This window comes from Empidonax traillii, unplaced genomic scaffold, assembly GCF_003031625.1.
Source record: "Empidonax traillii isolate 1590-97213 ecotype Southwest subspecies unplaced genomic scaffold, ASM303162v1 scaffold1063:size215077, whole genome shotgun sequence".
In the NCBI taxonomy this organism is placed as follows: domain Eukaryota; kingdom Metazoa; phylum Chordata; class Aves; order Passeriformes; family Tyrannidae; genus Empidonax; species Empidonax traillii.
The window spans coordinates 3,707-30,751 of record NW_020956256.1 but is presented as its reverse complement, the minus strand read 5'-3'; the positions used below and the strand labels follow the sequence as shown (position 1 = coordinate 30,751).

General features: G+C 57.8%; 1 protein-coding gene across 20 annotated transcripts; it reads left to right on the top strand.

Annotated features, from left to right (window-relative positions):
• Nucleotides 1-3,766: 3,766 nt before the first annotated feature.
• TPM3 (tropomyosin 3) lies at nucleotides 3,767-22,528 on the top strand. 20 transcript variants are annotated; one of them, XR_003573597.1, is made up of 11 exons: nucleotides 3,767-3,895; nucleotides 4,254-4,379; nucleotides 9,607-9,740; nucleotides 10,586-10,703; nucleotides 10,950-11,020; nucleotides 12,375-12,450; nucleotides 12,925-12,987; nucleotides 13,133-13,202; nucleotides 14,961-15,039; nucleotides 20,670-20,790; nucleotides 21,324-22,528. XR_003573597.1 is itself a non-coding variant. In XM_027904506.1 (11 exons), the coding sequence occupies exons 1-11, from the start codon at nucleotides 3,782-3,784 to the stop codon at nucleotides 20,745-20,747; spliced, it is 993 nt and encodes a 330-aa protein (XP_027760307.1). In that variant the 5' UTR covers nucleotides 3,767-3,781. The 20 variants fall into 20 exon arrangements, 16 of the variants coding, with proteins under 16 accessions (XP_027760307.1, XP_027760291.1, XP_027760294.1 ...); XR_003573598.1 differs by lacking the exon at nucleotides 12,375-12,450 and adding an exon at nucleotides 11,805-11,880; XM_027904506.1 differs by lacking the exon at nucleotides 21,324-22,528 and adding an exon at nucleotides 16,882-16,945 and having other exon boundaries at nucleotides 20,670-20,747.
• The last annotated feature ends 4,517 nt before the right edge of the window (nucleotides 22,529-27,045 follow it).

Genomic DNA, 27,045 nt, shown 5'->3' with positions numbered 1-27,045 from the left:
TGGGGGCCAAATCCCCCCATGCTGGGGGTCCATGGGTGACAGGGGGGACATCCCTGGCCTGCCTGCTCTCTGTCTCCACAGCTGTGGGCAGGGGCCCAGGGAGCACCCACGGTGCTGGGCCTCAACCCATGGGGTGCTGCAGTGGATCATGGAGCCGCGGCTGAAGCGGCACGTGGAGTTGGAGCTGCACCTTGCGGGCAGGGAGCTGGCAGCAGTGAGGCCTGGCGTTGGTTGGGGTGCAGCTGGGGCCTCCCAGGCCTGTGCTGCTGTGGATGGTTGGGATGGCCCCCTCGTCCTGCTCCACCACGTTCTGGAGGTGGTGTCCCCCCCAGCACTGGTGAGCCAGGGCGATGGGGAGGTTCAGCACAGCCCCTGTGCCCAGCAGATCCGCCAAGATGCCCTGTACCAGCTCGTCCAGGATGAGCAGCAGCAGCAGCAGCAGGAGCTGAGCCGGCTGGGGAAAGCCTTCTACGTGGAGCGGCTCTGAGCGCTCGGCCCAGCGTGGCACCGGCCTGGCATCACCTGGCTTCTGGCTGGGAATAAAACATGTTGAGCAAGACAGGGGCTGTGTCTGCTGCGTGTGGGGCATGGGAAAGCCTGGGGCAGTGGTGGGGGGAAGATGCAGCTCAGCGCGGTTCCTGTGGCCGGGATCCAGACACGTCGCCCGCAACCCTCCACGTGCTGCGCCCTGCACTCTTGGTCCCGTTCTGGCTGTGCCAGGAGATGGCAGCACGGCCAGCGTGCCTTTCCAACCCCGGTGCTCTGCGCTGGCTCCCACTCCTAGCACAGGTCCTGCTGTTCCATGTCGTGTGCCACGGTGCTCCTGGCCATGTGGCACAGCCCTGCAGCAGCAGGGAAAGGAGCCTGGCTGGGCTGAGTATGATGCTCCCTGTCCCCACTCGCCATCCAGGCACCCCCAGATCCCTGTCTGCTCCCCAGTCAGGGGGGCTCCTGTCCCTGGCCTCCTGTCCCTGCTGCCTGTGCCCGACCTTGGTGTCTCCCAGCCCCAGGGCCCATCAGTGCCTGCCCTGGCTCTGCTTATTGACAGGGCTGGGGGCTGCCGGCCCGGCACCCCCCACCCACAGCCCTTCATTAGCTCGGCTGTCGGGCTGCATCACATCAGCCGCTGCCGCACGCGCGCCCCCGGCTCTGGCACTGCTGCCGCCACGTGTGTCCCTGCTGTCCCCACTGCCACCTCACCGTGCGGCCACCCTGTGGGGCCAGAGCCCCTGACCCCCCAGCCCAGGCTGTGCCCCTGTCCTCCCTATGGCACTCAGGGCTCTGGCTGCCCCACATCCTGGCCCACTGGTCACCCAAAGCTTGGGCCCCCACAGAGCCCCCAGCGTCATTCCCGAGGTTGGTGCATCCTGCTGCAGCCAAACACTGCTGTGGTGTGGGGAGACACATGCCCCCAGCACCCCAAGACACCCCATGTGCCCTTGTGGCTGGATGTCACCCCCCCCAGGTCCCAGTAGCCACCACACCAGTGTGGGGCAGGGTGCTGCCTCTGTCACACAGCATGAGAGGGGCCCCATCCTCAACACGGATGGGGTGGGGTGACAGCCCCTCCAGCTGCCCCGTGGAGGAGATGCTCCTGTGGGTCCCAGCAGCTCTCCCAAAGCAAGGGGATGTGGGGCACAGCCCCCCTGCGCTGATGGGGCCCGTCCTTGGGCAGGGTCACGCACAGCCCCTCGGCGTCACAGGGCCCGCAGGCCAGGGCTGGCCCCCCGGTATCGACAGCCTTGCTAATGACGGGGAGTGTGACCGGGGGCAGGAGCAGGCGGCGCGGGGACATCGACCGCATCGACCGGCACCGCTCGGCTGCAAGGGCGCGGGGGTCTGCGGAGGGGGCAGGGGGACGTCAATGGGTGGTAATTAATGGGAACGAGGCCACGTGTGCAGGGCCAGGGCGCTCGCTGGCCGCGTCCCCCCGCCGGGTGCAGCCCAGTGCCGTTATAAACAGCGGCCGGGCGACCCCCAAGCCAGAGCACTGCGGAGCCCCCCGAGCCAGCCCAGGTAAGACGGTGATGGATGTGGGATTTCCCCTGGCCCTGGGTGGGACAGCATGGCCTTCCATGGCGCGCTGCACCGTGCCAGTCCATGGCACGGCTTGCTCTGACATGCCATGCTGGGAGACCGTGCCTGCACTGTCCTGCTTCGGCTTCGTCCCAGCCACAGGACGCCTCCTGCTCTGGCAGTGCACCCCGAGCTGCCCAGTGCCGGTGCACTTGCCCAGTGCCGGTGCACTTGCCCAGCAGGCTCCAGGCACCACAGTGAGGCTGAGTGCTGCCTCTGCAATGCCCCAGGGGTGATGCCTGGACACCACAACCCCCAGCCCTCAGCCTTTCCTTCTCTCTTTCTCTTGCAGGCAGCTGAGCTGTGGTTTCTGCCGCCTCCGTCTGCCCCTGCCTCTGTCTGATATGTTTGATATTAGGTTGTTTTATTAGAAAACCAACTAAATATCAAACATATTCTTACAGCGCCAGGGATGCCAGCGCTGACTTGGCCAGATGCTATCTGTGCCCTGCCCTGCACTGAGGGGTCCCTCTGCACCTCATCCTGCAGCCCTTTCAGTGCCGCAATAAAACCTGTCTGCCCGTCTCTGTGGGGCTTGAGAGGGGGAGGCCGGAGCTGTCCTGGGGACTGGCGGAGGTTTGGGATGGCAGCGGGGTCAGCGCTTGCCACCTGTCCCCTCGCTCACGCTGGGGATGATGACAATACAAAGGCCCGTGGCCTCGTGCCCACTGCTGGCTCTGCTGCCCCTGCACAGGGGGTTATTTATGGAGGTGCAGCCACTGCTTGGGGCCCTTGGTGGATGGGCACTGTTCCTCCAGCGCCCTGCCCAGGGTGCTACGAGCTGCCACCAGGTCTCTGTCCCCCAGGTCCCTGGGTGCTGACCCTCCTAGCCCCCAAAATCTGTCCTTGGGTGGGAACAGTGAGTCTCTTCCATGGGAGATCCTGCCCCGGCTTATGGGACCTCGGGGCCGGCACGAGGAGGCCGTGAATCCCCTGGCTGTGGATGGAGTGCGGCTGCTTGCCCTGAGAATTCCTCCCTGTGCCTCGGGAATCTGCTCCTCCAGCTGCCAACAGCATCCTCTACCTCAACACCAAGCACCAGCGTGGCTGGAGCTGGGCTCAGGGCTCAGCAGGCTCCTGGGGGGTTCTGGCCCTGGTGCCGGGCTGTTTGTCCCACTGCTCCCTGCAAAGCCAAACAGCCTGGGCCAGGGGCTGCTGCCAACCCCCTGCTCCCAAAATAGCACCAGGCTGAGCTCGCCCTTTTCCATGCCACCCCCAGGCAGGGGGAAACGTCAGCCTAGGGCCACCAAAATACCCTTAAGCCCCTGGTGGAGGGCAAACACGGCAGGGTAAGACTTTGTGCTGGTGCTGCATGGACCCAGGTGAACATCCTGAGGGAGCGCTGGGTGGGAGCACAGTGTCCTCGTGGCACCAGCCAGGGTGTCCTGTTGCATGGGGGGCAGAGGGGCAGCTGGGACAATACAGGACCCCCTGCTCTCAGACCTGCTACTGCTTTTTATAACACTCCAGCTGTCCTCAGGAGCCCAAATAAGGCCGTGGCCACCCGGACCCCCTGGGGCGGACAATGGGTCCCGAGCACAGACTTTTTGGGAAGGTGGGGAGGCGGCTGAGCCCAAGAAAGGCAAAGCCCTCAGGCTGGGCAGAGCTGATAAACAGGCAGCAGGGCACAGGCAGCACAAGTGCCCTGCCCACCCCTTGCCAGTCCCGTATCCAGCCGCCCAGTGCTGCCCGTGTCCCAGCGAGGATGGAGGCCATCAAGAAGAAGATGCAGATGCTGAAACTGGACAAGGAGAATGCCCTGGACCGGGCGGAGCAGGCGGAGGCTGAGCAGAAGCAGGCAGAGGAGCGGAGCAAGCAGGTAGGGCAGGTGGCAGCAGCCCCCAGCCCAGGGGTGTTGGGAGGCAGCTTCTGTCCGTGTCGGTTCATGGCGAGCCCAGACCCAACACCCAACACAGACTCTGGCTGGGGTATGAGGGTGCCACAGCTGACACTGTCCTGAGCTCGAGGGCACTCCGAGGGCTGCCCAGGGCTCAGCCCCCGCCAGTTGGTGGGGTGTGGGAAAAGGACAGACACTGTGGGGCAGTGCTGGTCCCAAGGATGGGGCAGGAGGGAATGCCGTGGGGCAGAGCTGAGCCTGGGATGGGGCGGGCAGGGCTCGCTCGCAGTGCAGGGATCCAGTGTGGTGTCCATCTGTGGTGACACCACTGCCCTTCCAGCTGGAGGATGAGCTCGCTGCCATGCAGAAGAAGCTGAAGGGGACAGAAGATGAACTGGACAAATACTCTGAGGCCCTGAAAGATGCCCAGGAGAAGCTGGAGCTGGCAGAGAAGAAGGCAGCGGACGTACGTATGGGGTGCAAGGTGGAAGCTGAGGGCTGCCCTCCCCTCGTATCCTTCCTGATGGGACTGCAGCCCTTTCCTATGCCTTGGGGACATGGGAAAGTCCCTGTCTGGCTCAGTGCATTCCCAGCAAAGCTGTGTGGGTGTCTGGGAGCAGAGAGTGACCCTGTGAAGGACATGTCCCGAGGGCAGAGCCAGGCAGTGAGCAGCCCCTCGAGAGTGGGACATGTGTCCCCAGGAAACTCTGAGTCACAGCTGTGGGCAGAGCAGTTGAGCTCCTGAGGAGGAGGAGGAGGAGGAGGAAGACAGGTATGGCATGGCAGTGCCATGCCAGTGCATAGGCAGTGTGAGGATTGCAGAGCCCAGCTATTGTTGGCCGCTGTTCCCAGGAAAACAATGGCATCAGCAGTGCAGGGTTTCACTCGCTGGCCGCTCTCCGACCATCATGAGGCATCTGGCCCTGCTCATCACTTGCCAGGGCCTGGCAGCCAGGGACCACCTCCCCGTGGGGCTGGGATATCTCAGGGTCCGATGTTGGGGTGATGCAGCTCTTCCCTCCTGCGGGAGCCAGGAAAAATTCTGTGGCTCCTCTCCCTCAGAGGGCCCAGCTCTGACGCAGAGGAGGCAGGAACTGTGCCCCAGGGAAGTGCCTGAGCCCTGGCACAGCACCTGGGCTGCCCTCACTGGCACATTCTGGCTCCACGCTGGGGGTCAGGGTGTTATTGGGAGCTCTGGAGCCCTTCTGGAACCCTGGGATATTTGTCACTCTGCAGCTTTGCTTGCGGTCCCCTGTCCCGGCATGGTGGCAGTGCCATCCCTGCACCGGAGTCGGCACATGCTGAGTGTGGCATCACAGAGCTCCGGGAGCCCTTTCCCTCCCTCACACCCTTCCTGCTTCCCTCTGCTCCCCGTTGGCATTTTCCTGCTGTCACCACATCCCCACTTGCTTCTTTGTGGGTCCCTCTCTGTGCATCTGGAGCCCCTTTTCCAGGCTGCTGTCACCTCAGGGTGGCCCTTGGGGCTGCCCCAGTTTCCCCCTGGGTTCCAGGCAGTGGAGGGACTGGATGAACAGAGCTGCATCCCAGGTGTCTCCAGTTCCCACCTCATCCCTGGAAACGTGCCATGCTGCACAAGCCAGCCCAGGCAAACGTGGCCCTGCAGCATCCACCTGCCCAGCTGCCGAGGATGTCGAGGCAGCAGCCTGGAATGCTTCCCTTCTATCCATGTGCCCGAGGCCCTGCTAAATGGGCTTGGTGGGGAGTGATGGCAGTGATGGGGCTCGGTGGTGTGTTTACTGAGCTTTTTGGGGGGGCTCCAAGAACAATCACGGCACCAAGGGACACGGCTCCTGGCTCCAAGGAACGCTGATCTTGGCAGCACCATCATCTTCCCTCGGACTGGAGGGTTCTCACAGGGGCTCAGGCTGTCGAGATGTTGGGGTTTGGCACACGGGAGCAGAGCGGGAGCCCGGCAGTGACAGCCCCAGCCCCGGACGGGAGGAGGGAGCAGGATCTGCTGCAGGGCTGCGGGGTCCTGGCCCCGGCAGGGTGTGGGGTCTCTCCCAGGGTTGCAGTGCCCAAGATCGGACTCCGTGGCCCAGCAGTCTCCAAATGCGGCCCGCAGGGCTGAGGGATGGGCGGCACCAGGGGGTCCGGCCCCATGGAGGGGGGGCCCGTGTGGGGCCAGGCCTGGCTCCTCGGGGCCCTGTGCTCCCCGACACTCGGGGATTCGGGACGGTCCCGCTGCCCCCACGCCCACACGGGGCAGGTCCTTGTGCACGCAGGTGCCCTCGGAGCAGATCCCGGTGTCCCCCCGACCCGGTCCCAGTCCCAGTCCCAGTCTCTGTCCCGGTGTCCCACGTCCACGTCCCAATGCCCCAGGCCCCAGTGTGTCCCGATCCCGGTGAGTCCTAATCCCAGTGAGTCCCAGTCCCAGTGCCCCAGGACCTGGTGAGTCCCGGTCCCGGTGAGCCCCGATCCCGGTGAGTCCCGATCCTGGTGTGTCCCGATCCCGGTGTGTCCCGGTCTTTGTGCCCCAGGCCCCCCTGTGTCCCGCCCGGTGCCGGTGCCCCCCCGTCCCCGGTAAGTCCCGCTGTGTCCCGGTGTCCCCCCCGGTGCCGGTGCCCCCCAGTCCCCGGTAAGTCCCGTTGTGTCCCGGTGCCCCCCCGTCCCCGGTAAGTCCCGCTGTGTCCCGGTGTCCCCCCCGGTGCCGGTGTCCCCCCCGTCCCCGGTAAGTCCCGCGGGGCGGGGCGGAAGTGCCGTCAGTTCCGGGCGGCGGGGCCGGGCGCGGTCCCGGGGGGTGCGGGGGCGGCGGCGGGGCTGGAGCGGACGGACCGAGCATGGCCGGGGCCACCACCATCGAGGCGGTCAAGCGCAAGATCCAGGTGCTGCAGCAGCAGGCGGACGATGCGGAGGAGCGGGCGGAGCGCCTGCAGCGGGAGGTGGAGGCCGAGCGCCGCAACCGCGAGCAGGTACGGCCGGGGCCGCCTCACCGGGGCTCGGCCGGGCCGGCGGCGCTCCTGGGACCGGGGGGGTCCCGCTCTGAGCCACAGAGAGCGCCCGCGGGGTCCGCTGCGCCCCGGCTGTCTCTCCGGGGGTCTCTCCGGGTCCCTGGGACCTGCCCGTGGTGCTGAGCGGGGGCCGGAGCGGGGGGGGCCGGCAGGGCGTTGTTTCGCCGTCCCCCGTGTCCCGGGGCTGACCGCGGCCGGGGGGACCCGGCCGGGCCCGGCCGGGGGGAGGGGGAGGCCCCGGCCATCTTGTGCGGCCCCGAGCCCGGAGCTGCGCGGGTAAGATGGAAGGGAGGAGGGAGAGGGGTCCCTCGGCCGCGGGCGGGCAGAAGCCCCTGGAGCATCTCCCGAGCCCCGCATCCTGCCCCCGGGACCGGGAGCCGCGGGGGAAGCACAGGGGCTTGGCTGGGATGGGCTGGAAGGAAGGAAGGAAGGAGCAACCACGGCAGGATCTGAGCTGGCAGATCCGGGGGACGCCGGCAGGGCTGGGGACCGGGATGGGTAACACGGGCAGCACCTCATAGTGCCCGGCTCCCTTGGGCCAGGGGCACAGGCAAGGCCGGTGTGTTGTGGGCACAGGGATGGGGTGACACGGGGCCGATCCCGGCTCCAATCCGAGTGTGGCTCTCGGTGAATTTGCAGTGACTTTGCTGAAGCTGAGCCCTCCCTGCTTAGTGCCCAAGCTGCGTGTCTGTGACAGCGCTGTGTGATCGGGCTCTGCTGCCCAGGCCTGTGGCAAAAGCTCCTGGGCCTCAGCTGGGCTATTTTTTTGCAGCCACATAAGGAATTTTCCCTGTAATAGCAGCGTTGTCATGGGAACACGCGTGCGTCTCCCGGCTCCCTGAGCCTCCTTCAGGGGAGCCAACCAGTGCTCCCAGTGTGGCGCTGGTCCCGCGTCCTGGGGAGCCCTCTTGGATCTCTGTGGCCTGGGGAAGCGATGGTGAGTCCTGAAGGCCGGGGTGAGCTCCTCCCTTGGCTTGCAGGGCTCTCTGATTCAGGGCTACCTTCCTGAAGGAAGCAGGGAGTAACAGGAATGTGCCACTTGCAGCGGGGCTGCCTGGAAGTCCCCTGGAAGTTCACCCCGTGGTGCGGGGAAGGCTGACAGTTTTGGCTGCATCCAGGGAGGAGCAGCAGAAGGGGATGTGTAAGGGCCCTTCCGCAGCGGGGAGAGGCACTTCCTCAAAAGCAGCAGCGGTTTTTGAGTGGGTTAAGCACTGCCTGCAGGAAGTCAGGGCTCAGTGATGCAGTTCAGAGGGTCAAGAAGCAGAGGCCGGCTGTGCTGGCGAGTCCCCACCCCCTGGCAGAGGGAAGGAGGAGGTTCTCCACCTCAACAGCTCGTGTCCCCTTTAATAGGCAAAAGATATGTGCCAGGCAGTCTCCTTCCCAGTTCTGTTTAAGGTATTGTTGTGCTCCTCTTCGGGCAGACCACTTCCCCCTCAGGCGGGGCAGGTCCTGGCTCTGGGCACCCACAGGGGTGTGGGCTTCCTGGGTGTGCCTGCACGGGAGCTTCTTTGCTGCTTGTGCTCTCCCAGCCTGGTCTTGGAATGTGGCAGGGGGTGCCTCAGTGGCAGAAGGGCGGGGAGAGCTCGGACAGCCCCTCCGGGAACTGGATGCAACTGGTGTTGGGCTCGGCTGTAACACTGGCGCCTTTCATTGCTCTGCTCCTCCCTTCTCCGCACGGTGAGGAGCAGCGTGTCTGCGTAGGCTGCTTTGTTACGTTCAGCTGGGGGGTTTCGTGTCTGTCCGGCATGTGCCTGTGCCCAGGTCCCTGCAGAAGATCACAGCACTGCCCTGGATGACCACTGCCCTGCCTGGCTTTGTCATTCCGTTGGGGAGCAGCATTCTGAACTCCCCAGGGTGCTCCAGTGGGGTGTCCGTGTCCCCAGAGCATCTGGGCTCCCCTGGTCTCTGTCTGGGGTTTGCATGGATGGGGCTGTGAGAAGGGGCCTTGTGGCTGATGGCAGTGGCTGGGGGATGGGACAGCCCCTGATCTCTCTGCTGGTCATTTCTGTGGTCACAGAAATGGTTTCTGGCAAATGCCTGAGGGCTGTCAGCAGTTTCACCAGCTCCTGGTGCCTATGGCTGAACCGAGGTGGCTGTTGCTGGGGAACAGCCTCCTCAACCTGTCTCAGGACTGGAGGAGGCTTTTGCTGCTTCTCTGGATTGTTAGTGACTCACTGGGAGGAAGGAAGCCTTGAGCAGTGCAGGCTCTCCTCTGGGGCAGTGATGAGCCCCGGGTTGGGCAGCGCTGGTGGCCCACCCAGCCTGCCAGCACCTGACATAACTTGGCACATCCCTGAGCCTGTTAATCCTTCTCGCCTTGCTGGGTGAGAGGGTTTGCCTCAAGCAATGCTCGCTGGTGTCCAGATCGTGTGAGTAAACTGACTCTGTGCTAAGTGGCAGCTGTCACCATGCTCTGGCGTGGTGGATAAACAGCTGTGATGGATGGCCTGGCAGGATCCCAGCAGCTGCAGAGGCACCCCTTGGCGCGAGTCATCTCCTTAGTGTTTATGGCTTAAGCTGTCAGGGCAGCTCAGGCTGGCAGGGAAGAGGCTGCAGGAGGGCTGCAGCGTGGACAAGGCACGCAGGAACGTGCTGCAGGCCTCTAGGAGAGGGGCTGAAGGTTTGCTTAGGGCTCCCATGTTGACCTGGTGGCAGAGCTCAGCTGCCCTGCCCGAGCTGCTCAACCTGCACGGGCTGAGTCCCCTCCTCTGCTCCCTCCAGGCTGAGGCAGAAGTGGCATCTTTGAATCGTCGTATCCAGCTGGTAGAGGAGGAGTTGGACCGAGCTCAGGAGCGCCTTGCCACGGCTCTGCAGAAGCTGGAAGAGGCAGAAAAGGCAGCAGATGAGAGCGAAAGGTGAGCAAGGGCTCCTGGGCACCCTCTGTCAAACGTCTCGGATGTGTTTCTGACTGAGGGCCCAGTGCCACCCAACCTTTTGGGCTTCCCAGAGTGGGGGAAGGAGATCCCACATCAAGGCTGGATGTGGGAGTCGGTGCCTGCTTATGCAGAGCAGCTAAAACAGTGCTAATGGCCTTGAATGTCTTGGAACCTGAGGCTGCTGATGGCCTTGAGTGTCTCGGAACCTGAAGCCGAGGAGCAAGGCAGTGCTGTGTGCTACCATGCATTCCTGCTTCCAAGGGAGGAGAAATAAGTGGGTTTGGAGATACCATTGCCTTGTGAAGGTGGGGCAGCCTTTCTTCCTGCAGCCTCTGCCAGCATCCTCCCTGCTGGCAGATGTCCCCTGACCTGGCCTCTGATTCAGAGGGTCCCCTTGCAGCTGGCTGATGCGCTTCCTCAGTTGCACGCACTGTGGTGAGCAGCCTGACCCAGCTGATGGCCTGCCATGGAGATGGACTTGGCTCTTCCTGCATTCCAGATGGAGAAGTGCTTGACTTGGCTCTGCTGAGTCCCCAAGACAGCCGGGCTTGTTCTTCTCAGCAGCACCACACTTCCCTTGACCCAGGAGCCCAGGGAGCTGCTGGAGGAATGTTCCAAGGAACAGTTAATTCTGAGCAGCTGAGGTTCACATCAGCCCAGCAGTGTGTGCCTTCCTGTGCCACCCTCTGTACTGAGGAGCCATGGCTTGTCAGGAAGCGCTGTGGTCCCAAGGGAACGCTGTTAATGCTCTGAAACTCATCTCAGCGCTGGCTTGTCAAGGGTTGTTTTACACACCTCCTCTCCCTGTGCTTACTTCTGGACAGAGGTATGAAAGTCATTGAAAACAGAGCTCTTAAAGATGAGGAGAAGATGGAACTGCAGGAGATCCAGCTCAAGGAAGCCAAGCACATCGCAGAGGAGGCGGACAGGAAGTATGAGGAGGTGAGACTCTTGGATGCTCTGGCACAGGTGACCTGGGCCAGGAGAGGCAACTCCTCTTCCTGCTGACAGGGCTTTCCTCAGCAAAGCTGTGTGCAGAGCCTGGCTTTCAGCAGAGCTACATCAGTGCTCTGCTTGGCCAAAAACCTCTGGCAGCTCCAGCGGCTCTTGCAGGCATTCATTCCCTTCGCTGCTGTGCACAGCCTACGAGTGCAAAATCTTCCTCCTGATTCTGATTCTCCCTTCCAGGTTGCTCGGAAACTGGTGATCATAGAGGGAGATCTGGAGCGTACTGAAGAGAGAGCCGAGCTCGCAGAGTCGTGAGTAGTCCACTGGCATGAAACTGGCACGTCTGCCTCTGCATGGGAACTAACACTGCATTGCTAACCTTGTTACACAAGGCCTGAAGCACTGGGTGGGTTTAGGTCCTCAGAGGAAAGGGCTGGAAGCACTCTCCTCCTTGAAACACTGTTGGCTCCACTCAGGACAGGGAGTTTGTGATGTGATTTGCCTTGGGTGGAGTTGCTCTGCCCCTTCGCATGGAGGCACTCCCCAGTCACAGAGAGCCCTTCTCCCCACAGCCTTCACCAGCACTGCTTTGTGTGTGCAGTCACGAGATCCTTCACGTAGCCACAGGGCACAGGGCTTGCCCTAAAGCAGCAGAGGCCTCCTGGGCTGGGGGCTGAAGCAGCACATGGGATGGCTGAGGGCAGAGCTGTGGCTGAGGCTGGTCTCTGGCTTCTGCAAGTATTTGCAGTAAGCACTCCAGGCTCCTGCACTGCTGAGCAGCAAGCTGGACTTCCTCTGCTCAGAGCAGAGGTACAAATCCTACAACCCCCCTGGTCTTCTTTCACGTGTCTGGATGCTTTAGCTGATCCTGGAGGAGCTGGTCAGGACCTTTCCGTGCTCTGGGCCTTGTCTAACGCAGTTGGTGTGTACGCAGCAGCAGCACTGTGCTTCCTGCCCAGACGTGCATGTTGTGACCATGACTTTTTTGTGTTTTCCCCCCCCACCCCCTTTTTTGCTCTATGGTGTTGTGGTTTTGGTGCTCCTTTTGACCTTGCCCCCACCTGGCTTGTGCCATTGTGTGACCGTCACTAACAGTCATTGCCGGGAGCTGCAGGAGCAGATCAGAGTGATGGACCAGAACTTGAAGTGTCTGTCTGTTGCCGAAGAAAAGGTACTAACCTTTCCCTTCTTGAACCATTAAACCAGAACTCTTGTGGTCTCCTCACTATGCTCCTCCCGTCAGCTTAACTGCGTCTTTCTCTCTCCTGGAACGTCCTGTCCTCTCTGCCCATAAATACCCCTGTTTGAGTGGTGGTGGCTGTCCCTCTGTCCGTTGGAACAGCTTCCTACTGTACAGCACACTAAACATGCAGCTTCTCCTTGGAGACTCCAGGTCTGGCAGAAACCTGTGTCCACATCTCGCTGCTCAGCTTCGTGCCCTGTACATGTGCTGGCAGAATACTTAGAACATGAGCTCGGAGGCAAAAAGGGGCATTTGCTTTCCGCTCAAGTGCCTCAAAGCAGGATTCCATCCAGTCTGATCTCAGACAGTCTCCTAAAGAATTTCCCGGTCTTCCCTGCATGTGGATTCACTTCTTGTCTCCTGTCTTTCCTTCCCACTCCTCCTTTTCCTTTTTTCCCCCTTTTCTTTACAAAACCCCACAGTAAATGTTCCGAGCTGGAGGAGGAGCTGAAGAATGTCACCAACAATCTCAAGTCTCTTGAGGCTCAGGCTGAGAAGGTAGGGCTGCCTGTCCCAGGGCCAGAAATATTGCTGTTGTGCTAGGAGGGTGTGTGAACAGCAGAGCACCCACTGGGATGGAAATGATGCAACTGCAATCTTAAGCAAGCCAGGAGAGCTGTGCTTGTTCTCCTGGGAGGGCTAATGGATTTCAGTGGAGGGCTGTGGAAGCTGGGATGCAGGAAGCTTGGCTGCCCTTCCCTGCCTTGGGGCAGACTCTATCAGCCAGGATGTTTAAGCTGCTAAGATGTAAAGATGAGAATTTTTCCGTGCCCAGGTTTGTGTTCTGTGCATGGTGTGGGACTTGCTACCTGACCCAGCCCTGTTGGACACGGGCAGGGATGTGAACAGTTCCCAGTTGGAAGTTTCTGTGGGCATGTGTGCTGCAGTGAGGAGTTTGTCTCCCTCTGTAGCTGTGGGTTCTCTGGAGTGGGAGGTACCTGGGGCTGCTGATTGCTGACTTCTTTTCCACAGTACTCTCAAAAAGAGGATAAATATGAAGAAGAGATCAAGATCCTGACTGATAAACTCAAAGAGGTGAGTGCCCACGTCAGGATGGCCCAGCTGGGGGATCTGGCCTCAGCTTGACGGGGGAGATGTGGAGAATGGGAGACTCCACGTCCTCAAGCTGATGCCCTTTGCTGGAGAGCTGTTGCACTAACTGGCATTTTCCATCGGGCAGGCGGAGACCCGCGCTGAATTTGCTGAACGCTCTGTAGCCAAGCTGGAGAAGACCATTGATGATTTGGAAGGTACATTTGGGTGACAGGAAACCAAGGATTATGTGGTGAGGAGTGAGGAGCTAAGGAAGGCTGTCTCCCAGTAGCTGGGAGTGCAGAGGCTGCTGTACTCCTCAGTACCTGGATTATGACCTGACTTGGCCTCCAAGATGAGGCTTGCAAGAGTCACGCCCTGTGTGTGTGCTCTGAGAACAGCTCCCCAGCTGTACTGCAGCAGATCTCAAGCTCCTTTTCCAGACACCTGCCTTATCTAACTGATGGCTGGTGTGTTTTGGTGGTAATGTCCTCAGGAATGTAACTAGATCCCTATGTTCCAGCTTAATCCAATTTAAGGAGTGGCATAGGAAAGAAACACCCGAATTTGCAGGACTTAGTCACAATAACATCCCTGCATGCAGAAGGTCATGCTGGCTGGTGCAGACAATGTCCTGCCAGTCAACAGCCACAGGAGTCAGTGAGTCTTGAAACAGCTCCTGTGAAGACTCAGACTCCCCAGTGTTGGTCCTGGATCAAGGTTAAATCACCAGCAGCCCCATCCACGAAGTGGTGGTCAGCCAGTGCCAAGGATGGGTTCCTTTCCTCCTGTTATTCCTTCACACAATCCTTCAGGAGCACTCCTGAGGCCAACCATTGCAGAACCTTGCCCCAAGCCACGGAAGAAGGTTCCAGCTGCTTCCCTTAAATTGGGCTGTGGCCAGATTTTCCTGTGGATTGCTGTGTCTGGAGTGGTGGTGCTGGTAAACCAAATCCCTTAGAGACCTTCTGCCTCGACCACAGGTGTGCCTTTGTGGTCTTACAGTGCCAGGTCTTGGAGATACAAAGCCCCATCCTATTCTCTGGAGCTTTATTATCTAGAAATAGCAGTGGTGTCAGCTGAGCTGTTCCAGAACCGCAGCCAAGCAGCAATCAGAGATACCTCATGATCCAGGACAAACTTTTATGGGGAACTGCAAAAACTCCTCCACATCCCTGCATACTCCCCTTCAAACCTGTTGATTGAGAGTTGGCTGTGGTCTCCAGCCTTGCTGCTGAAGTGACCTAGTTTGTGACACCTGACAGAGCTCTCCAGGCCGTGTGAGGCTGTTAACAGCATGACCAGCTGTACTGTAGCCCAGGCAGCTGGAGTGGAGCAGCCTGTGCCAGCTCTGCAGGGCTCAGGAGTGCATCAGCACAGCTCCAGGCCCGCCCCTCCCCGGAGGCCACGAGCTGCCTGTCTGCTCCATTATCTGATGGAGAACACCGGTGTGGCTGGTCTGTTCCTCTTGCCCTACCTCACCACCTCCTGCAGAATGGGAATTCCTTCTGATGCCCAGCTCTATTACATGACTGACTTCTCCCAAGCCAGTCTTTGCACTGAGATACAAGGTGAGAACAAAGCACCTCGACTGATCAGTGCCCTCCCTGGGTGTAGCAAGCTTCTCCCTAAGCGGATGAAGTTGCCCTTCCCTGCTGCTCCTCCTGTCACTGGTTCCTGCTGACCTAGCTGGGCAGCTTGTTTTTACAAGCTAATGTGGTTTGAGTGCTTGGTTCTGCTCCCCTCGGAGCTGGATTGTAATCCTGGAAGGCACTTGCCGGTCAGACCATCCTCAGGCTGCTGGAACCCTCTTGTTTATTGTTGGGGATGAGCACGGAGTCCTGAGAGCTCCACATTTAATTTAATTTTCTTCTGTTCTTGAGTCCCATCCTGCTTTTCCTGCCCCAGAGTGTTGGAAGAACTCCTCTGCCTTCCCTCATTGTTTCCCTTTTGTTCTCCTCCTAAACCTCTTCTAGATGAGCTCTATGCCCAGAAACTGAAGTACAAAGCAATTAGTGAGGAACTGGACCACGCCCTGAATGACATGACTTCCATGTAAATATGAGCTGGCTGGCGTTTGCCTCTCGCTTCAGCAGCCTGGGCCGCCAGCGCTTGCTTGGTTTGCTGTGGTTTCCGTAGTTGGAGAGTTGAGTCGGCGGCGCTTGTGCCGTCCCAGGTTACTTCTACAGATCTGCCCAAGGTGCCCCAGCATGCCGCCCTCTAACTCTAGGCCCTCGTGATCTGCATGTGTAACCAAGTGCTGTGCTGGCCTGACAGGGTTCTGACTTGAACTCCTGGAGCGCAGTTCCCGGTCCCACTGGGAAAGGCTTCCTGAGGTAAAGCGGCTTTGTTGTCTGCTGGAGCCACTGGGCCACGGTCTCGGGATTCCTTCAGGAAGAGGCTGTGGATAGTGCTCACGTGGATTCCTTAGGAACTGCCGCAACAGGCTTGAGATGGGCTGGATCATGAACTGATCTGTGGAAGTAGCTGAACTCGTGTGTTTCTGCACCTTTGCTCCTCAGCTTTGTGTTCAGATCTGCGGTGGGTGCTGCTCTAACAGCTGCTCCGCGGGGTCCTTGCACTAACCCAGGAGAGGCCGGGTCCTCCCCCCTCAGAGAAGAGCCTTAACATGAGTGTCCCAAAGCTGCCTAAGCAGAGTTTGCTGTGCACAAACACCGAAGCTTCTCTTAAAATTAGTGTCTCCTTCTGTCTCACACAGATAAGTCTTGCGATTCCAAACTCCACTTTGGATTTGTCTCTCTGCTTGGTGGCTTGATCTGCATCTGCACTCTGCATTCACGCTCTCGTCATCTCACTTTGAATTCCAGTACCTTTTCCCGGTTACTATGCACAGGGCATCCCTGGGAAAGGGTGCTGTAAAGACACTGAAGCTTGACAGCAGCAGCAGCCCCCCACTTCTGCTGCTCTTGCTCCCAAACAAAGCTCCCTCTGTGCGACACGATGTGCCAGACACGGCCTGCTCTGAGGGGCTGCCCTTTCTGTGTCGGGGGAGCTGGGAGGATGTTGTTCTCATCTGCATATCTTGTGTGGAGCCATAAAGCTCCTTTTGTATTTCTCTTGCCTCTTGCTAGAGCATGATGTCACCTTTTTTAAGGAAAACAGTTCGTGTATAAATGGAACAGAATGGCTGGTGCTTTTGAGAAGTGGGATTCTAGTGACCACTCGCTGCTTTAGAGTCACTGTTTCAGCATTGCCTTCAGACTAGTGTCACCCCCAGTGGAACACAGGCCTCACTAGCTTGCTGGATTTTCCCTGGGGTTGTGTTGCTGGCTCCCAGATGCGATGGCAGCACTGCAGACGGGACCTGTGGGGTCAAACAGGAGGCTGGGGGTTGCAGCAGGAGGCCCTGGAGCTGTGCCTGACTGAAGACACTCCTCATTCGTGCCTGCTCTGGAGTGTTCACCAACACCAGTTGCCAAGCACTGGCTTGCAGTGGGAGGTCACACACACACCTGGTAGTCACTAGGTCGAGGTGTGGAAGCCAATAAATGTTGTGTGAGCTCTGGCTGGTGTCCCACGGGGCAGGGCTGGTTTGGGTGTGAGGCTCTGCCTGTGCTGCAGGGAGGGCTGTGAGGGCCCTGGCACATCAGGACCGAGGAGGCACCACAGCAGGGCTGGGAGCACCCGAGCCAGGGAACCCACGTTTTGCAGAGCCCTCCCCTCACCGTGCAGGGGCTGAGGGCAGCAGGATCTTTGTGGGAGCGTGGCATGGAGCTCTCCACAGGGCACTGCGCTGGGCTGGGAGCACCTGGTGGGCATCACTGCCGCTCGTGGCGTGGTATGATAAACACTGGTCAGCCCGTGGGGACGGTATGTGCTGCCTCGTGGGGGCTGCTCAAATACTCTTTCCTTTCTGGGTTGGTTCATCTGCCACAGTGCCCGAAGAGCCCTTCGTGAGCAGAGCTCTGGTGACATAGGACACCTCCCATGGCTTCCTCAGGTTTGTGTCCCTCTGTTTTCCACACGACAGCACTGGCAGTCAGGATAGTCCAGGCACGCTCCAACCTGTTCTCACTCTGTCTTTGGTGCCAGGTCTGGGTGGGGAAGGAGGGAGCATTCCTGTAAGGAATTTCAAAGTGTGGTCTGACTCTCCTGGGATGCAGGGCAGTAACTGTGCCCTGTAAGCACAAAGCAGGAACTTAGAACTCCTCAGTAGCCCAACTGCAGCTGGAGTTGGGGGTCTGGGTCCTGTGGGAGGGGCAGGGCTTCTGTCAGTGTAGAGGCTTCTAGCCTGTTCCATGGTCAGCTGTTGAGACAATGGGGCCTCATCTCTGTCGGTCAGTCTGCAGGGAGGGTGTCGGATGAGGGACCAGGCTCTGCTTGGTGGTGCCCAGCAACAGGACAAAAGGCAATGGGCAGGAACTGATGCCCAGGAAGTTCCACCTGAACGTGAGGAAAAACTCCTTTCCTGTTTGGGTGACCGAGCACTGGCACAGGCTGTGCAGAGAGGGTGTGGAGTCTCCCTCACTGGAGATACTCCAGAGCTGTCTGGATGCAGTCCTGTGCCATGGATGACCCTGCTGGAGGGGGGAGTTTGGACCAGGTGACCCGCTGTGGTCCCTTCCAGTCTCGCCCATTCTGTGGTTCTCCCTGGGTGGAGGGTGGCAGCCTGCCCTTGGGCAGTGCCTCTCTGCTCCCGGGGAGGTCCTGTTGTGTTTGACTCATGCTGTGGGGAGCTGGTGGCTCTGCTCTGCTCAGTGGTGTTCCAGGTGATGTTATCTGAGGCTGGGCTGTGGCAGGGTTTTTCCCTGCTCGTCTGGATGGAATCCACGCTGGGTGGCAGGTGGGTGGGTGGGTGAGTGGGTGGGTGATGCATTGTCTGCCCTGGGAGGTTTTGGAGGCATCTGGTCTGACTGGATTGCTGGGCTTGCACGGGCTGGTTGCTGTGAGCTGGGCTGTGACTGGGGAGTGCTGCAAATGCAGATTAGCTGACCAGGAGGGCCAGGTCCTGGGGCTCCCTGAGTGGCGGGGATGGCTGGTGAGGCTGCCCTGGGGCTGGGCAGAGAGGAGAGCAGGCCTAACACAGTAGCAGCCTGGGCAAACATTCCATGTGGAGGAGCTGTTCCTGAGGTCTGGGAAAGGTCATGCGTGCCAGACACTCCAGTTTGCCCCCTTGTGTGGGTAGATCATCAGGTCCCTGTCCACAGACAGCAATGCTTGCTTTAAAGCTGTGAGCTGTTACACCACCTGACAGTCACTGGTCCTTCTGAGCACAGTTCACTCCCATCCTCTGCTGCTCTGGGGACCCAGGACCAGCCCAGATCACCTGGGGCTGGGGACTGGCATCAGGGTGCCCAGCTGACCTGCTCAGAGCCAGCAGGAGTAGCAGCAGCAGTAGCTGTTGTGCAAGGTGTGGGCCAGGATGGGGTGGGTGTACCCACAACTACCCTCAACTCCCAGATTGTGGTGGGATGGAAATCACTGGCTTCTCTGGCTGTGCCTTGGTCCCTTGGTGTCTTTAAAGAAGGGACAATCAATCAGCATTACTGAGGTGCAGCTGGAGCAGGTCCTGAGGGCTGAGAGAAGCTGAGGATGAGGCTGAGGGTGAGCTTCCCCCTCTGTGTGTGGGGGTCACTCTGGAGGGACTGGGATGAAACCCTGGGGAAGGTGATGTGCTTTGGCTGTTCCATGTGAGTCAGCTGAGTGTCTGGAATCTTACCCAGCTAGGTCTTGTTCCAGAGCAAAATACTCCCTGGTTGAAAGCAATGAGGAATGGTGCAGCTCCCCTTCAGAGGGTGCCCAGGACCTCCTATACAAGGATTTGAGGAGAGGCCCAAGCCCAGGGCTGTGCTCTGGGCTCGCTCCTCGGGCACAGGCAGCACTCTGTGTGTCGCTGCAGTTGGTGCTGGTCAGTTCTGCCAGGCTGGAAGCTGTTGTTGTGTAAGCATTTTTCACTGCCTGGAATTCCCCTAAATGCAAGAATTGGAGCTGTGAGGCTGGGAGGACCCTGCCTGTGCAGATGGACAGAGAGACATGCTGAATGGGTTCTCTGTGGTGGCCAGTTGTGGCAGGACATTGGCCACCCAGCTCTGAGAGATGACATGTCCTGGGGGGGACCAAAGTGGTTCTCCCTTTCCTGGAACTGCTCATGAGCTCATGTGCTGGGCATGAGCCTCAAGGACACGTGTGGCTGCTGGACCCCTGTAGGGCTGTAAGGACAGGGGCTGGAGAGCCATGGCTGCAGAGACAGTGGCAGTTTGTGTCCTGCTCATGCAGTTCTTCTGGGGCAGATCTAAAAGAGGAGCCTGCACTGCAGAACTTTCTCTGTCCTGTGCTGGAAGCAGCTGCTGCCTTCAGTTCTGTCTGGTCTGGGTGGTTGGTGTGGTACCAGGGGTGTTCTCAGAGGAGGGTCCTCCAGGGATGAGGTGCTGTCATCCTTGGTGTTCCTGGTGTCCTTGTCCCCCTGTGCAGACCCTGTCAATCCCACTGCAGTGTGGGATGGCTCCCTCTGGAAGCCACTCCTGGTTCAGCTGTGGCAGGACTTGTTTCTGCCATCTGCTCCACAGGTTTAAAGCACATCCCTTACTGGGGTCCAGCCCAGCCTGCAGGCTCGTCTTCTGGTGTCTCCTTTTTCCTTTCTTTGCCTTTGCACATCCTTGGCAGCACTTCCACTTCTGCCCACGTTTGGTTTCCTCTGTGATCTTCCTGAGCTGAAGCACAAGTTAGAGAAAGACAAACCTGTGTTCTTTCCAGCTCCACCTGGGAATAGCCCAGGCCATCCTTGGATGGAGACAAGCTTGTTTGATGTGCCCCTTCTGGTGCTCTACTAACCTTCCCTTTCTCTCTTTTTCTCTCTTCTTCTTGTTTCCCTCCTCCTGTCGCTGCTGCAGAGCGCCTGTACAGCCAGCTTGAGAAAAACCGCCTGCTCTCTAATGAGCTGAAGTTAACGCTGCATGATCTGTGTGACTGAGGAGGGGCTCACTAATCCCATAAATGAGCTTATTGCGACCACCAGTGCTGTGGACCACAGTGAAATCTGCTCATTAAGACTGGCAGACTTGCGAGTTTTATGCAACTGCTGCTTTTTAATGGGGCACTTGAATCCATCCTATAATTTATTTAAGCATTTTTTAAACATATAAAGGTAACCTCTGTTCTTGGCGAAGTAACCCCCAGACTTGGCTGTTTTTTGAGCGGTCTTGTTTGCTTGTCCAGGGGGTCCTGCCTGGCTCCTCCACGGAACCAGAATGGCTGCACCCCTGAAGTGAGGGGTGGGGTGAAGTTAGGCTCATGTCTGCTTGAAGCTGCTCCACCTGAATTTATGATTAGGTAAATGACTGTAGGATTTCCTGGTGCATGGAATGATGGCTTCTGCCAATAAATGACTGACCTTGTAGTCTGTGAGACACCGCACACCTGTAGCGTGTTCCTATCTCGGGGAGTCCTAATCGAGAAGGTCTGGGGGCAGCAGTCATTTCCTGGGCCTGACCCCACTGCAGCTGCAGAGCCCTGGAAGGGTTGGGAAGGCTCATGGATATCTTGGCAGCAGGTCCCAAAATGCACAGCCCGGAGCTGTGTCCTGGGTGCCCGCAGGGTGTGTTTAAACGCTGCCATCGCTCATGCCCAAGGAAGGCTGTTCTCTCTCTGTGCACAGTTTCTGGCTCTTGGGGAGGTTGGGAGTGGCTTTGGGGATCTGCCTGTACCTAAAGGACATTTTTCAACAGCCTGTCTATCCAGTGTCCCAGCGTGTGGATGTCTCCAGTGATATGGGTGGGCTCACCTTTGGAGTAAAGCCTACCTAGAGCACTAGCTGCTGATCTGCTCTCCTCCTGGCTTAAGGAACATGTGAGAATCGACTGCACAGCTGCCTGTAGTGTCAGGCAGGGTGCAGCTCCCTTGCTCCTTGCTCTCTGCCTGTCACTGCCCCAGCCCCTGCCCCGCTGCCCTCCAGGCCAGCGGTCTGCTCCCTGCTGCTGGGCTTGGCATCCCTGCCCTGTGCTGAGGGAAGGGGGGCACAACCACCTGCCAGGGGTGATTTCCAAGCGTGTGTCGCTCTTGGGGCGCCTTGCTGGGCCGTGTGGGTCAGCTGTGGAGGTGTGGAAGCCCTGGGGAGAGCTGGCTGCAGTCGGAGGCACCTGCATGTGAGACACTGCCTAGAGCTCTGGCTAAAGGCACACCGTGACTGTGCTGACTGGGAGCACCAGCAGTGTGAGAGGCAAGGGCTGCACACGAGCCAGGTAACCCCAGAGCTTCCAGCTGCACCCATCCTGGCCCAAGGATCGCTGCGGGGAAGGGGCTGGCACGAGCTTTCTGTGGCAGAGGAGCTCTGGTTGTCTGACACCGGGTTTTGTAACTCTCCACCTCTTGCCTCCCGCCAGATAAACTGAAATCCACCAAAGAGGAGCATCTCTGCACGCAAAGAATGCTGGACCAGACCCTGCTAGACCTGAACGAGATGTAACAGATCCCTGCCACCGCCTCCGCCACGCGACGCCCGGCGCCGGCCCGGCCGCTGCTGCCCCTTAACCCTGGAGACCAGAGTTTACTCCCTGTTGCCAACCTGACCAAACACAAATCTCCTTTGCCCCGGGGTTAAAGGCCACCAGGTTGGGCAGAGCTTCAAACAGCATCATCAAGGGAAAGAAACAATGCAATAATAATAATAATGTTTGGGGGAGCATGTTTGAGATGTACACATTTTGTAACTACCTTTTTTTTTTTTTTTTTTTTTTTTGTAGCGACCATTGTAAACATTCCAAATATCGTGTGAGGCTGGTGAGCTACACATCAAAGCTCTTGGCTTTAAAATTTGGTATTAACCTTCTGTTAATTGGCTCTAGGCCACCCTGCTTTGGCAGGGCAGGAAAAGGGTGTGATGGTGCTCGCTGTGAGTCAGAGTAGCCAGGCTAGGGATAGAAGCCTGTTGGGAAAACTTCCTTTCCAAGAGCTGTTTGCCAAAAGTGCAGTTCAGTTTCTCAGCTTTAAGGTTAACTGTGCTTAAAGGGAGGAGCAACTTGTGTGAAAGGTACTTTTTTTTGTTCTTTTTTTTGTGGTTTTTTTTTTAAGCCAAGCCAGTCATCTGAACAACTGAACCTTCACAAGGATTGTGTCCCTTCCACCCCACCGTTGGCCACTTCCTTTCCTGGTGGGCTTAGAGCAGCCACAGCCCCTCTAACCCATTGCTACCCTGGGGCTGACTTTGCCTTCACTAAGTGCTGATGCACCAAGAAACTTCACCGCTCATTGCTGGGTTACACTTAACAGCTTAAGTACAACGGCCTTGTGTTCTTGGAGAAGTGTTTTTGCCTACCTGGAGGGAGGGAGCTGAGCCTTCCCTCCTGGCCAGGACTGCTCTTACTGTCTTAATTGGGTACAAGCCATCTCGCTGTGCATTGCTGGTGTTCCGTGGTTGTGAGGCGCGAGCCACGCTCGCGGTGTGTAGCTTGTGGTTTGAGCATGCTGCTTGGTTGTAGCAGTTTTAGGGGCCAATCTGGAGACAAAAACCCTATCCAGTGTTTTGATACTAAATTGAAAAAAAATTGTGTTACTGTCTTTTGAAATAAAAACCGATCCCTCCACACCACTGCTGGCTGCGGAGCTTTCCTGTGCGTGAGCCGCTCCACCCGGGCTCGGGGCGGGGGTGAGGGTGTGTGCCCATCCCCTGGCCATGAGACCAGGCAGAGGGTGAAGGTGAGCTTGCCAGCGTCTTCCTGGGGCTGGAGCACAAACGTGGGACCGTGGGGGTGAGTCCCTCGGTCAGTTTGGAGGTGACAGTGAGTGCTGATCTGCTGGAGGGCAGGAAGGCTCTGCAAAGGCTCCATCAACGAGCCAAGGCCAGTGGTGTGAGTTCAGCAAGGCCAAGGGCCAGGTGCTGTCCTTGGGTCACCACAACCCCCTGCAGGGCTCCAAGGCTTGGGGAAAAGTGGCTGGAAAGCTGGAAAAAGGCCCGGGGGTGCAGGTGACAACAGGTGAGCACGAGCTGGTGTGTGGCCTCAGGCCCAGGGCAGTGACCATCCCCTGTGCTGGGCACTGCTGAGGCACCTCCAGCCCTGGGGGCAGTTTTGGGTTCCTCATGACAAGACATGGATGGGCTGGAGCAATTCCAGAGAAGGGAATGGAGGTGGAGAAGGGTCTGGAACACCTGGAGCGGCTGAGGGAGCTGGGGGGGGGGGCTCAGCCTGGACAAAAGGAGGCTCAGGAGGGACCTTCTTGCTCTCTGCAACTCCCTGCCGGGAGGGTGGAGAGGGGAGGGGTCAGACTCTGCTCCCAGGGAATAAGAAATGGGATGAGAAGAAACATTCTCAAGTTACATTAGAGGTTTAGGTTGGATATTAGAGAAAATTTCTTCACAGAAAGGGTTGTCCAGCCCTGGCACAGGCTGCCCTGTCCAACCTGGCCTGGAACACTTCCAGGGTTGGAGCAGCCACAGCTGCTCTGGTTAATCTGTGCCAGGGCCTCCCCACCCTCACAGCCAACAATTCCTTCCCCATATCCCATCTAACCCTGCCCTCTGGCACTGGGAAGCCCTTTCCTCTTGTCCTGTTCCTCCAGCCCTTGCCCAAAGTCCCCCACCCAGCTCTCTTGGAGCCCCTTTAGTCACTGGAAGGCTGCCCTTTTCCTGAGCTAGGGAAGGTTTGGAGAGCACAAGGGATCATCCTGAAAAACCCCAAACCCTGAGCTCAGGATGTTCCCCTGGGGGCAGGGGAGTGGCTGTGCCTGGGAGGCAGGAGGCTCTTGCTGGTTTAGCAGCCCAGCGGTCCCAGGGGCTGCTGCAACCTGTAAGCAAGCTCTCCCCAGCACTGGGAGGGATGCTCTGAAGCAGATCATTGCAGGAATAAACACTGGAAAAGGGATTGTTTTAGTGACAAGATAAACTTGCTTTTATTTATGTGCTCTGCCAGCTCTTCAGGTCATTTAAAGACACATGTCTGAGTGGAGGGGAGAAAAACTAACCCTCCCTCCCTCCCTCCCTTTAGCGTTGAGAAGGGTGCTGTTTGTTCCCCAGACCTGCTGGTGGTTGCTCTGCTGTGATGGCAGAAGAACATGGAAGGCAGAAAAGTGCAAATTTATTGAGCAGGGAATCGTATGCAGAAATGAAAACTTTCAGAAAGAACAACTGAATGACTCTGTGAGAACCTACAGGTTGTGACAGTGCATTACCCAGGCTCTGTAGGGTAAGCAGCCACTGATTTGTTCTTTATTATTTTCACTAGTGCTAATTTTTCACCAGTTTTGAAGCCCGTCTGAGCCTGTAGATGCTGAATTAAGGATTATTTATTCTCCTGTTGACAGGCTGTTTACTCCACTGTGATGTCCTTGTTGATGTGATAGCACTGAAATTATCTTCTAAATTTGAGAACTTTCTGGACAATTCTCCCCTGGAGCTGGCTGTGAGAGCTCTGGACATCAAAAGATTTACCTGTGAGGTAACCTCTCCCACTGTTAATTCCACAATTTTCACTCTTCCTGCTGAGAAGGAAATGCTTCTTGTCGTCTTCATCTTTAATGGAAAAGGAGACAAGCAAGAGTCCATGGCATTTATTCTCTGTGCGAGTTCTCCTTCCTGTAGATGATGATCAGGTTCCTTTAATTTGTCAAACGAGCTTTTTGCAGAATTAGAACTTGCCCTTGAACGTTAGGGCACCTTTGTGGGTATCACCTTCCTGCAGCAGCTCAGCAGTGAGGAGCAGCTGGACCTGATCTGCTGCACCTGATCCTTCCCAGGCATCACCCCCCTGATTTGTAGTGGAGGAGTCTGTGAAGGCAAACAGGGCATTTTGGAGCCTGGCTGTGAGTTTCTCTGGATGCTTTCACTTCACAGAGTAGTTCCTTGAGCCCTCTGAGGACGCCCCTATTCTCTTGTGATAAAGTGAAAATTGTGAGAGAATCCCTGCACAAGAGCAAACATCTTCATGTGTGAGCCCCAACTGCTCTCAGCTGCACTGCAGAAGGTGGATTTTTAGGAAATGGGTAAATGAAAAGCTCGATTATAAACCCTTCACATTTCCCTTTTTTTATTTTCCAGGAATATCCTTCCACTCTGTAACTGCATCCCTCCTGCTGCCAGTGGGCAGCTCAATCTTCAGGCTACGTCTTTTCAATTGCAGTGATTTGAAAACTGATGCTGGCATTTCCCCACCCAACGGGCTTCTCCCTAAATCAGACCAATTAACTCCACTGCAGACTAACAACGAGGAAATGGCCCCTGGAGCTTGGAAAGCACGGGTCAGAATTGCCTTCGTGCCACTTCCCTGCTGCTTGTTTTTGTTATGGAGTGTTTGGAGTCAGGGTACTTGGATACTTGGGAGGATGAAGAACGAGAACACTTCTGCTCCAGTCCTTGATTCCTGCCCAGAGCAGTCTCACAGTGACCCTGGGCCTGTCCTCTGTTTCCCCACTACAATCTGCTTTATGGCAGTGGGAAGATGTTCCTGTCACAAATCAGCACTCCCGCTGCTCTGGGACAAAGCCTAATGCAAACTTCAGCTTTCCAAGCCAATTTAGGAGTGCTCCTATTACTAATCCCCAGATTAATAACTTCCAATAATAGAGCTGCATCTCTTAATGAAAACCACGTTACCAAGTTGCTGCTGATGGTTCTTGGGAGCCAACCTCGCGTTTTACTTCAGGTTTCACCATCTGCCCAGGAGACAGGAGGATGCTGGAAGTGGAGCAGGAGTATGTGATGGCTGTGGAAGTTTGTGACACCAAAGTGTATTTATCTGATGTGAATGTGTGTTTACTTAACAACGAGCAGCTGCCAAGGGGAGTGCCATGGGGAACTGTGCTACAGATTTTAGCACTAATAAGGAAATGAGAGAGTGAGAAGGGAATTAACCCTTGTTGTGTTATCTCAGTCTCTCCTTCACACACAGTTCTATTCCCATATAATCCCCAAAAATCTTCTGTGTGACAAACCACTACAGAAATGCAAAATTCTGCTGGAAAGTGCATTGGGTTCTCCTTGGAAAAGAACACACTTTTCCCTGATTTCTGTCAATTCACAGGACCTGAGAATAACTCACCATAACAAAACACAACTGGTTACTTGTTCTGCAGGTGAGAGGCAAAGGTGGGAGTAATTTTCTTCACATTTTTTTTTCTCTAGTCCAATAGGCCATTTACCAACACTCCTGTTCATACTAATGTGAAATGCAAGAAACCAGACACTTGCCTACAAGTCCCTGTTGCACTGGGGGATGCAAGAGGGGGTCTCAGCTGCACTGGGGGGTGGGAGCAGGGGTCTCCACTGTCCTGGCAGTGAAGGGGGGATCCCTGCTGCACTGGGGGCGGTAGGAGGGGGTCCCTGATATCCTGGGAGATGGAGACAGGAGTCTGCACTGCCCTGCAGGAGCTCCCAGGAGTCTCTGCTGCACAGGGCACTGGAGGCAAGGGGGCTCTGCTGCACTTGGAGGGTCCCCAGGCCACAGAGTGGTGAAGGTGGGGGTCTCTGCAGCCTTGCACAATTGAGGAGGGGGTCTCTGCAGCCCTGGGCAGTGGAGATGAGGGGTCTCCTCTGAACCAGGGATGAAGGTGGCTCTTGGCTGCATGGGATGATGCAGGTGGAGGTCTCCTCTGTCCTGGGGGCCAGGCCTGGGGGGCCTCCAGTGCCTCAGGCAAGTGAGGGGAGGATCTTGGCTGTCCCAGGTGACCCAGAAGGGGATCTCCTCTATCCTGGCAGATCAAGGCAGGGGTCACCACTGCACCTCTATTGGACTTGGGGGTCTCCAGCTTGTGAAGGTGGGGAGTCTCTGGGTACCTTCCCAAGGGCTCAACTGGCCAGCACTTCCTGGCATGGTTTCCAAATTCCAGACCCCCTTCTGGGTCTCTCTGGAGTCACACTCCCCTGCCCTCAGCCCTGGCACAGAGCAGGGGAGATGTGGGCACCGCTACCTACCCCTCTGGCCAGACAGAACACTCAGCACAGACCTGGTCAGCCCCACAGTAAAAGTGCTGCAGTATTTCATCACAGCCTGACCTTCAAAGCTTTCACTGGGGAAGGTTTGGGGAGGCTTTCACTCCTTTTCCAGCAGGTACACTGCTCTCCCCACAGACTGGCTCCACTGTGCTGCATCAATACCTCTGCTCCACGCTGATTTT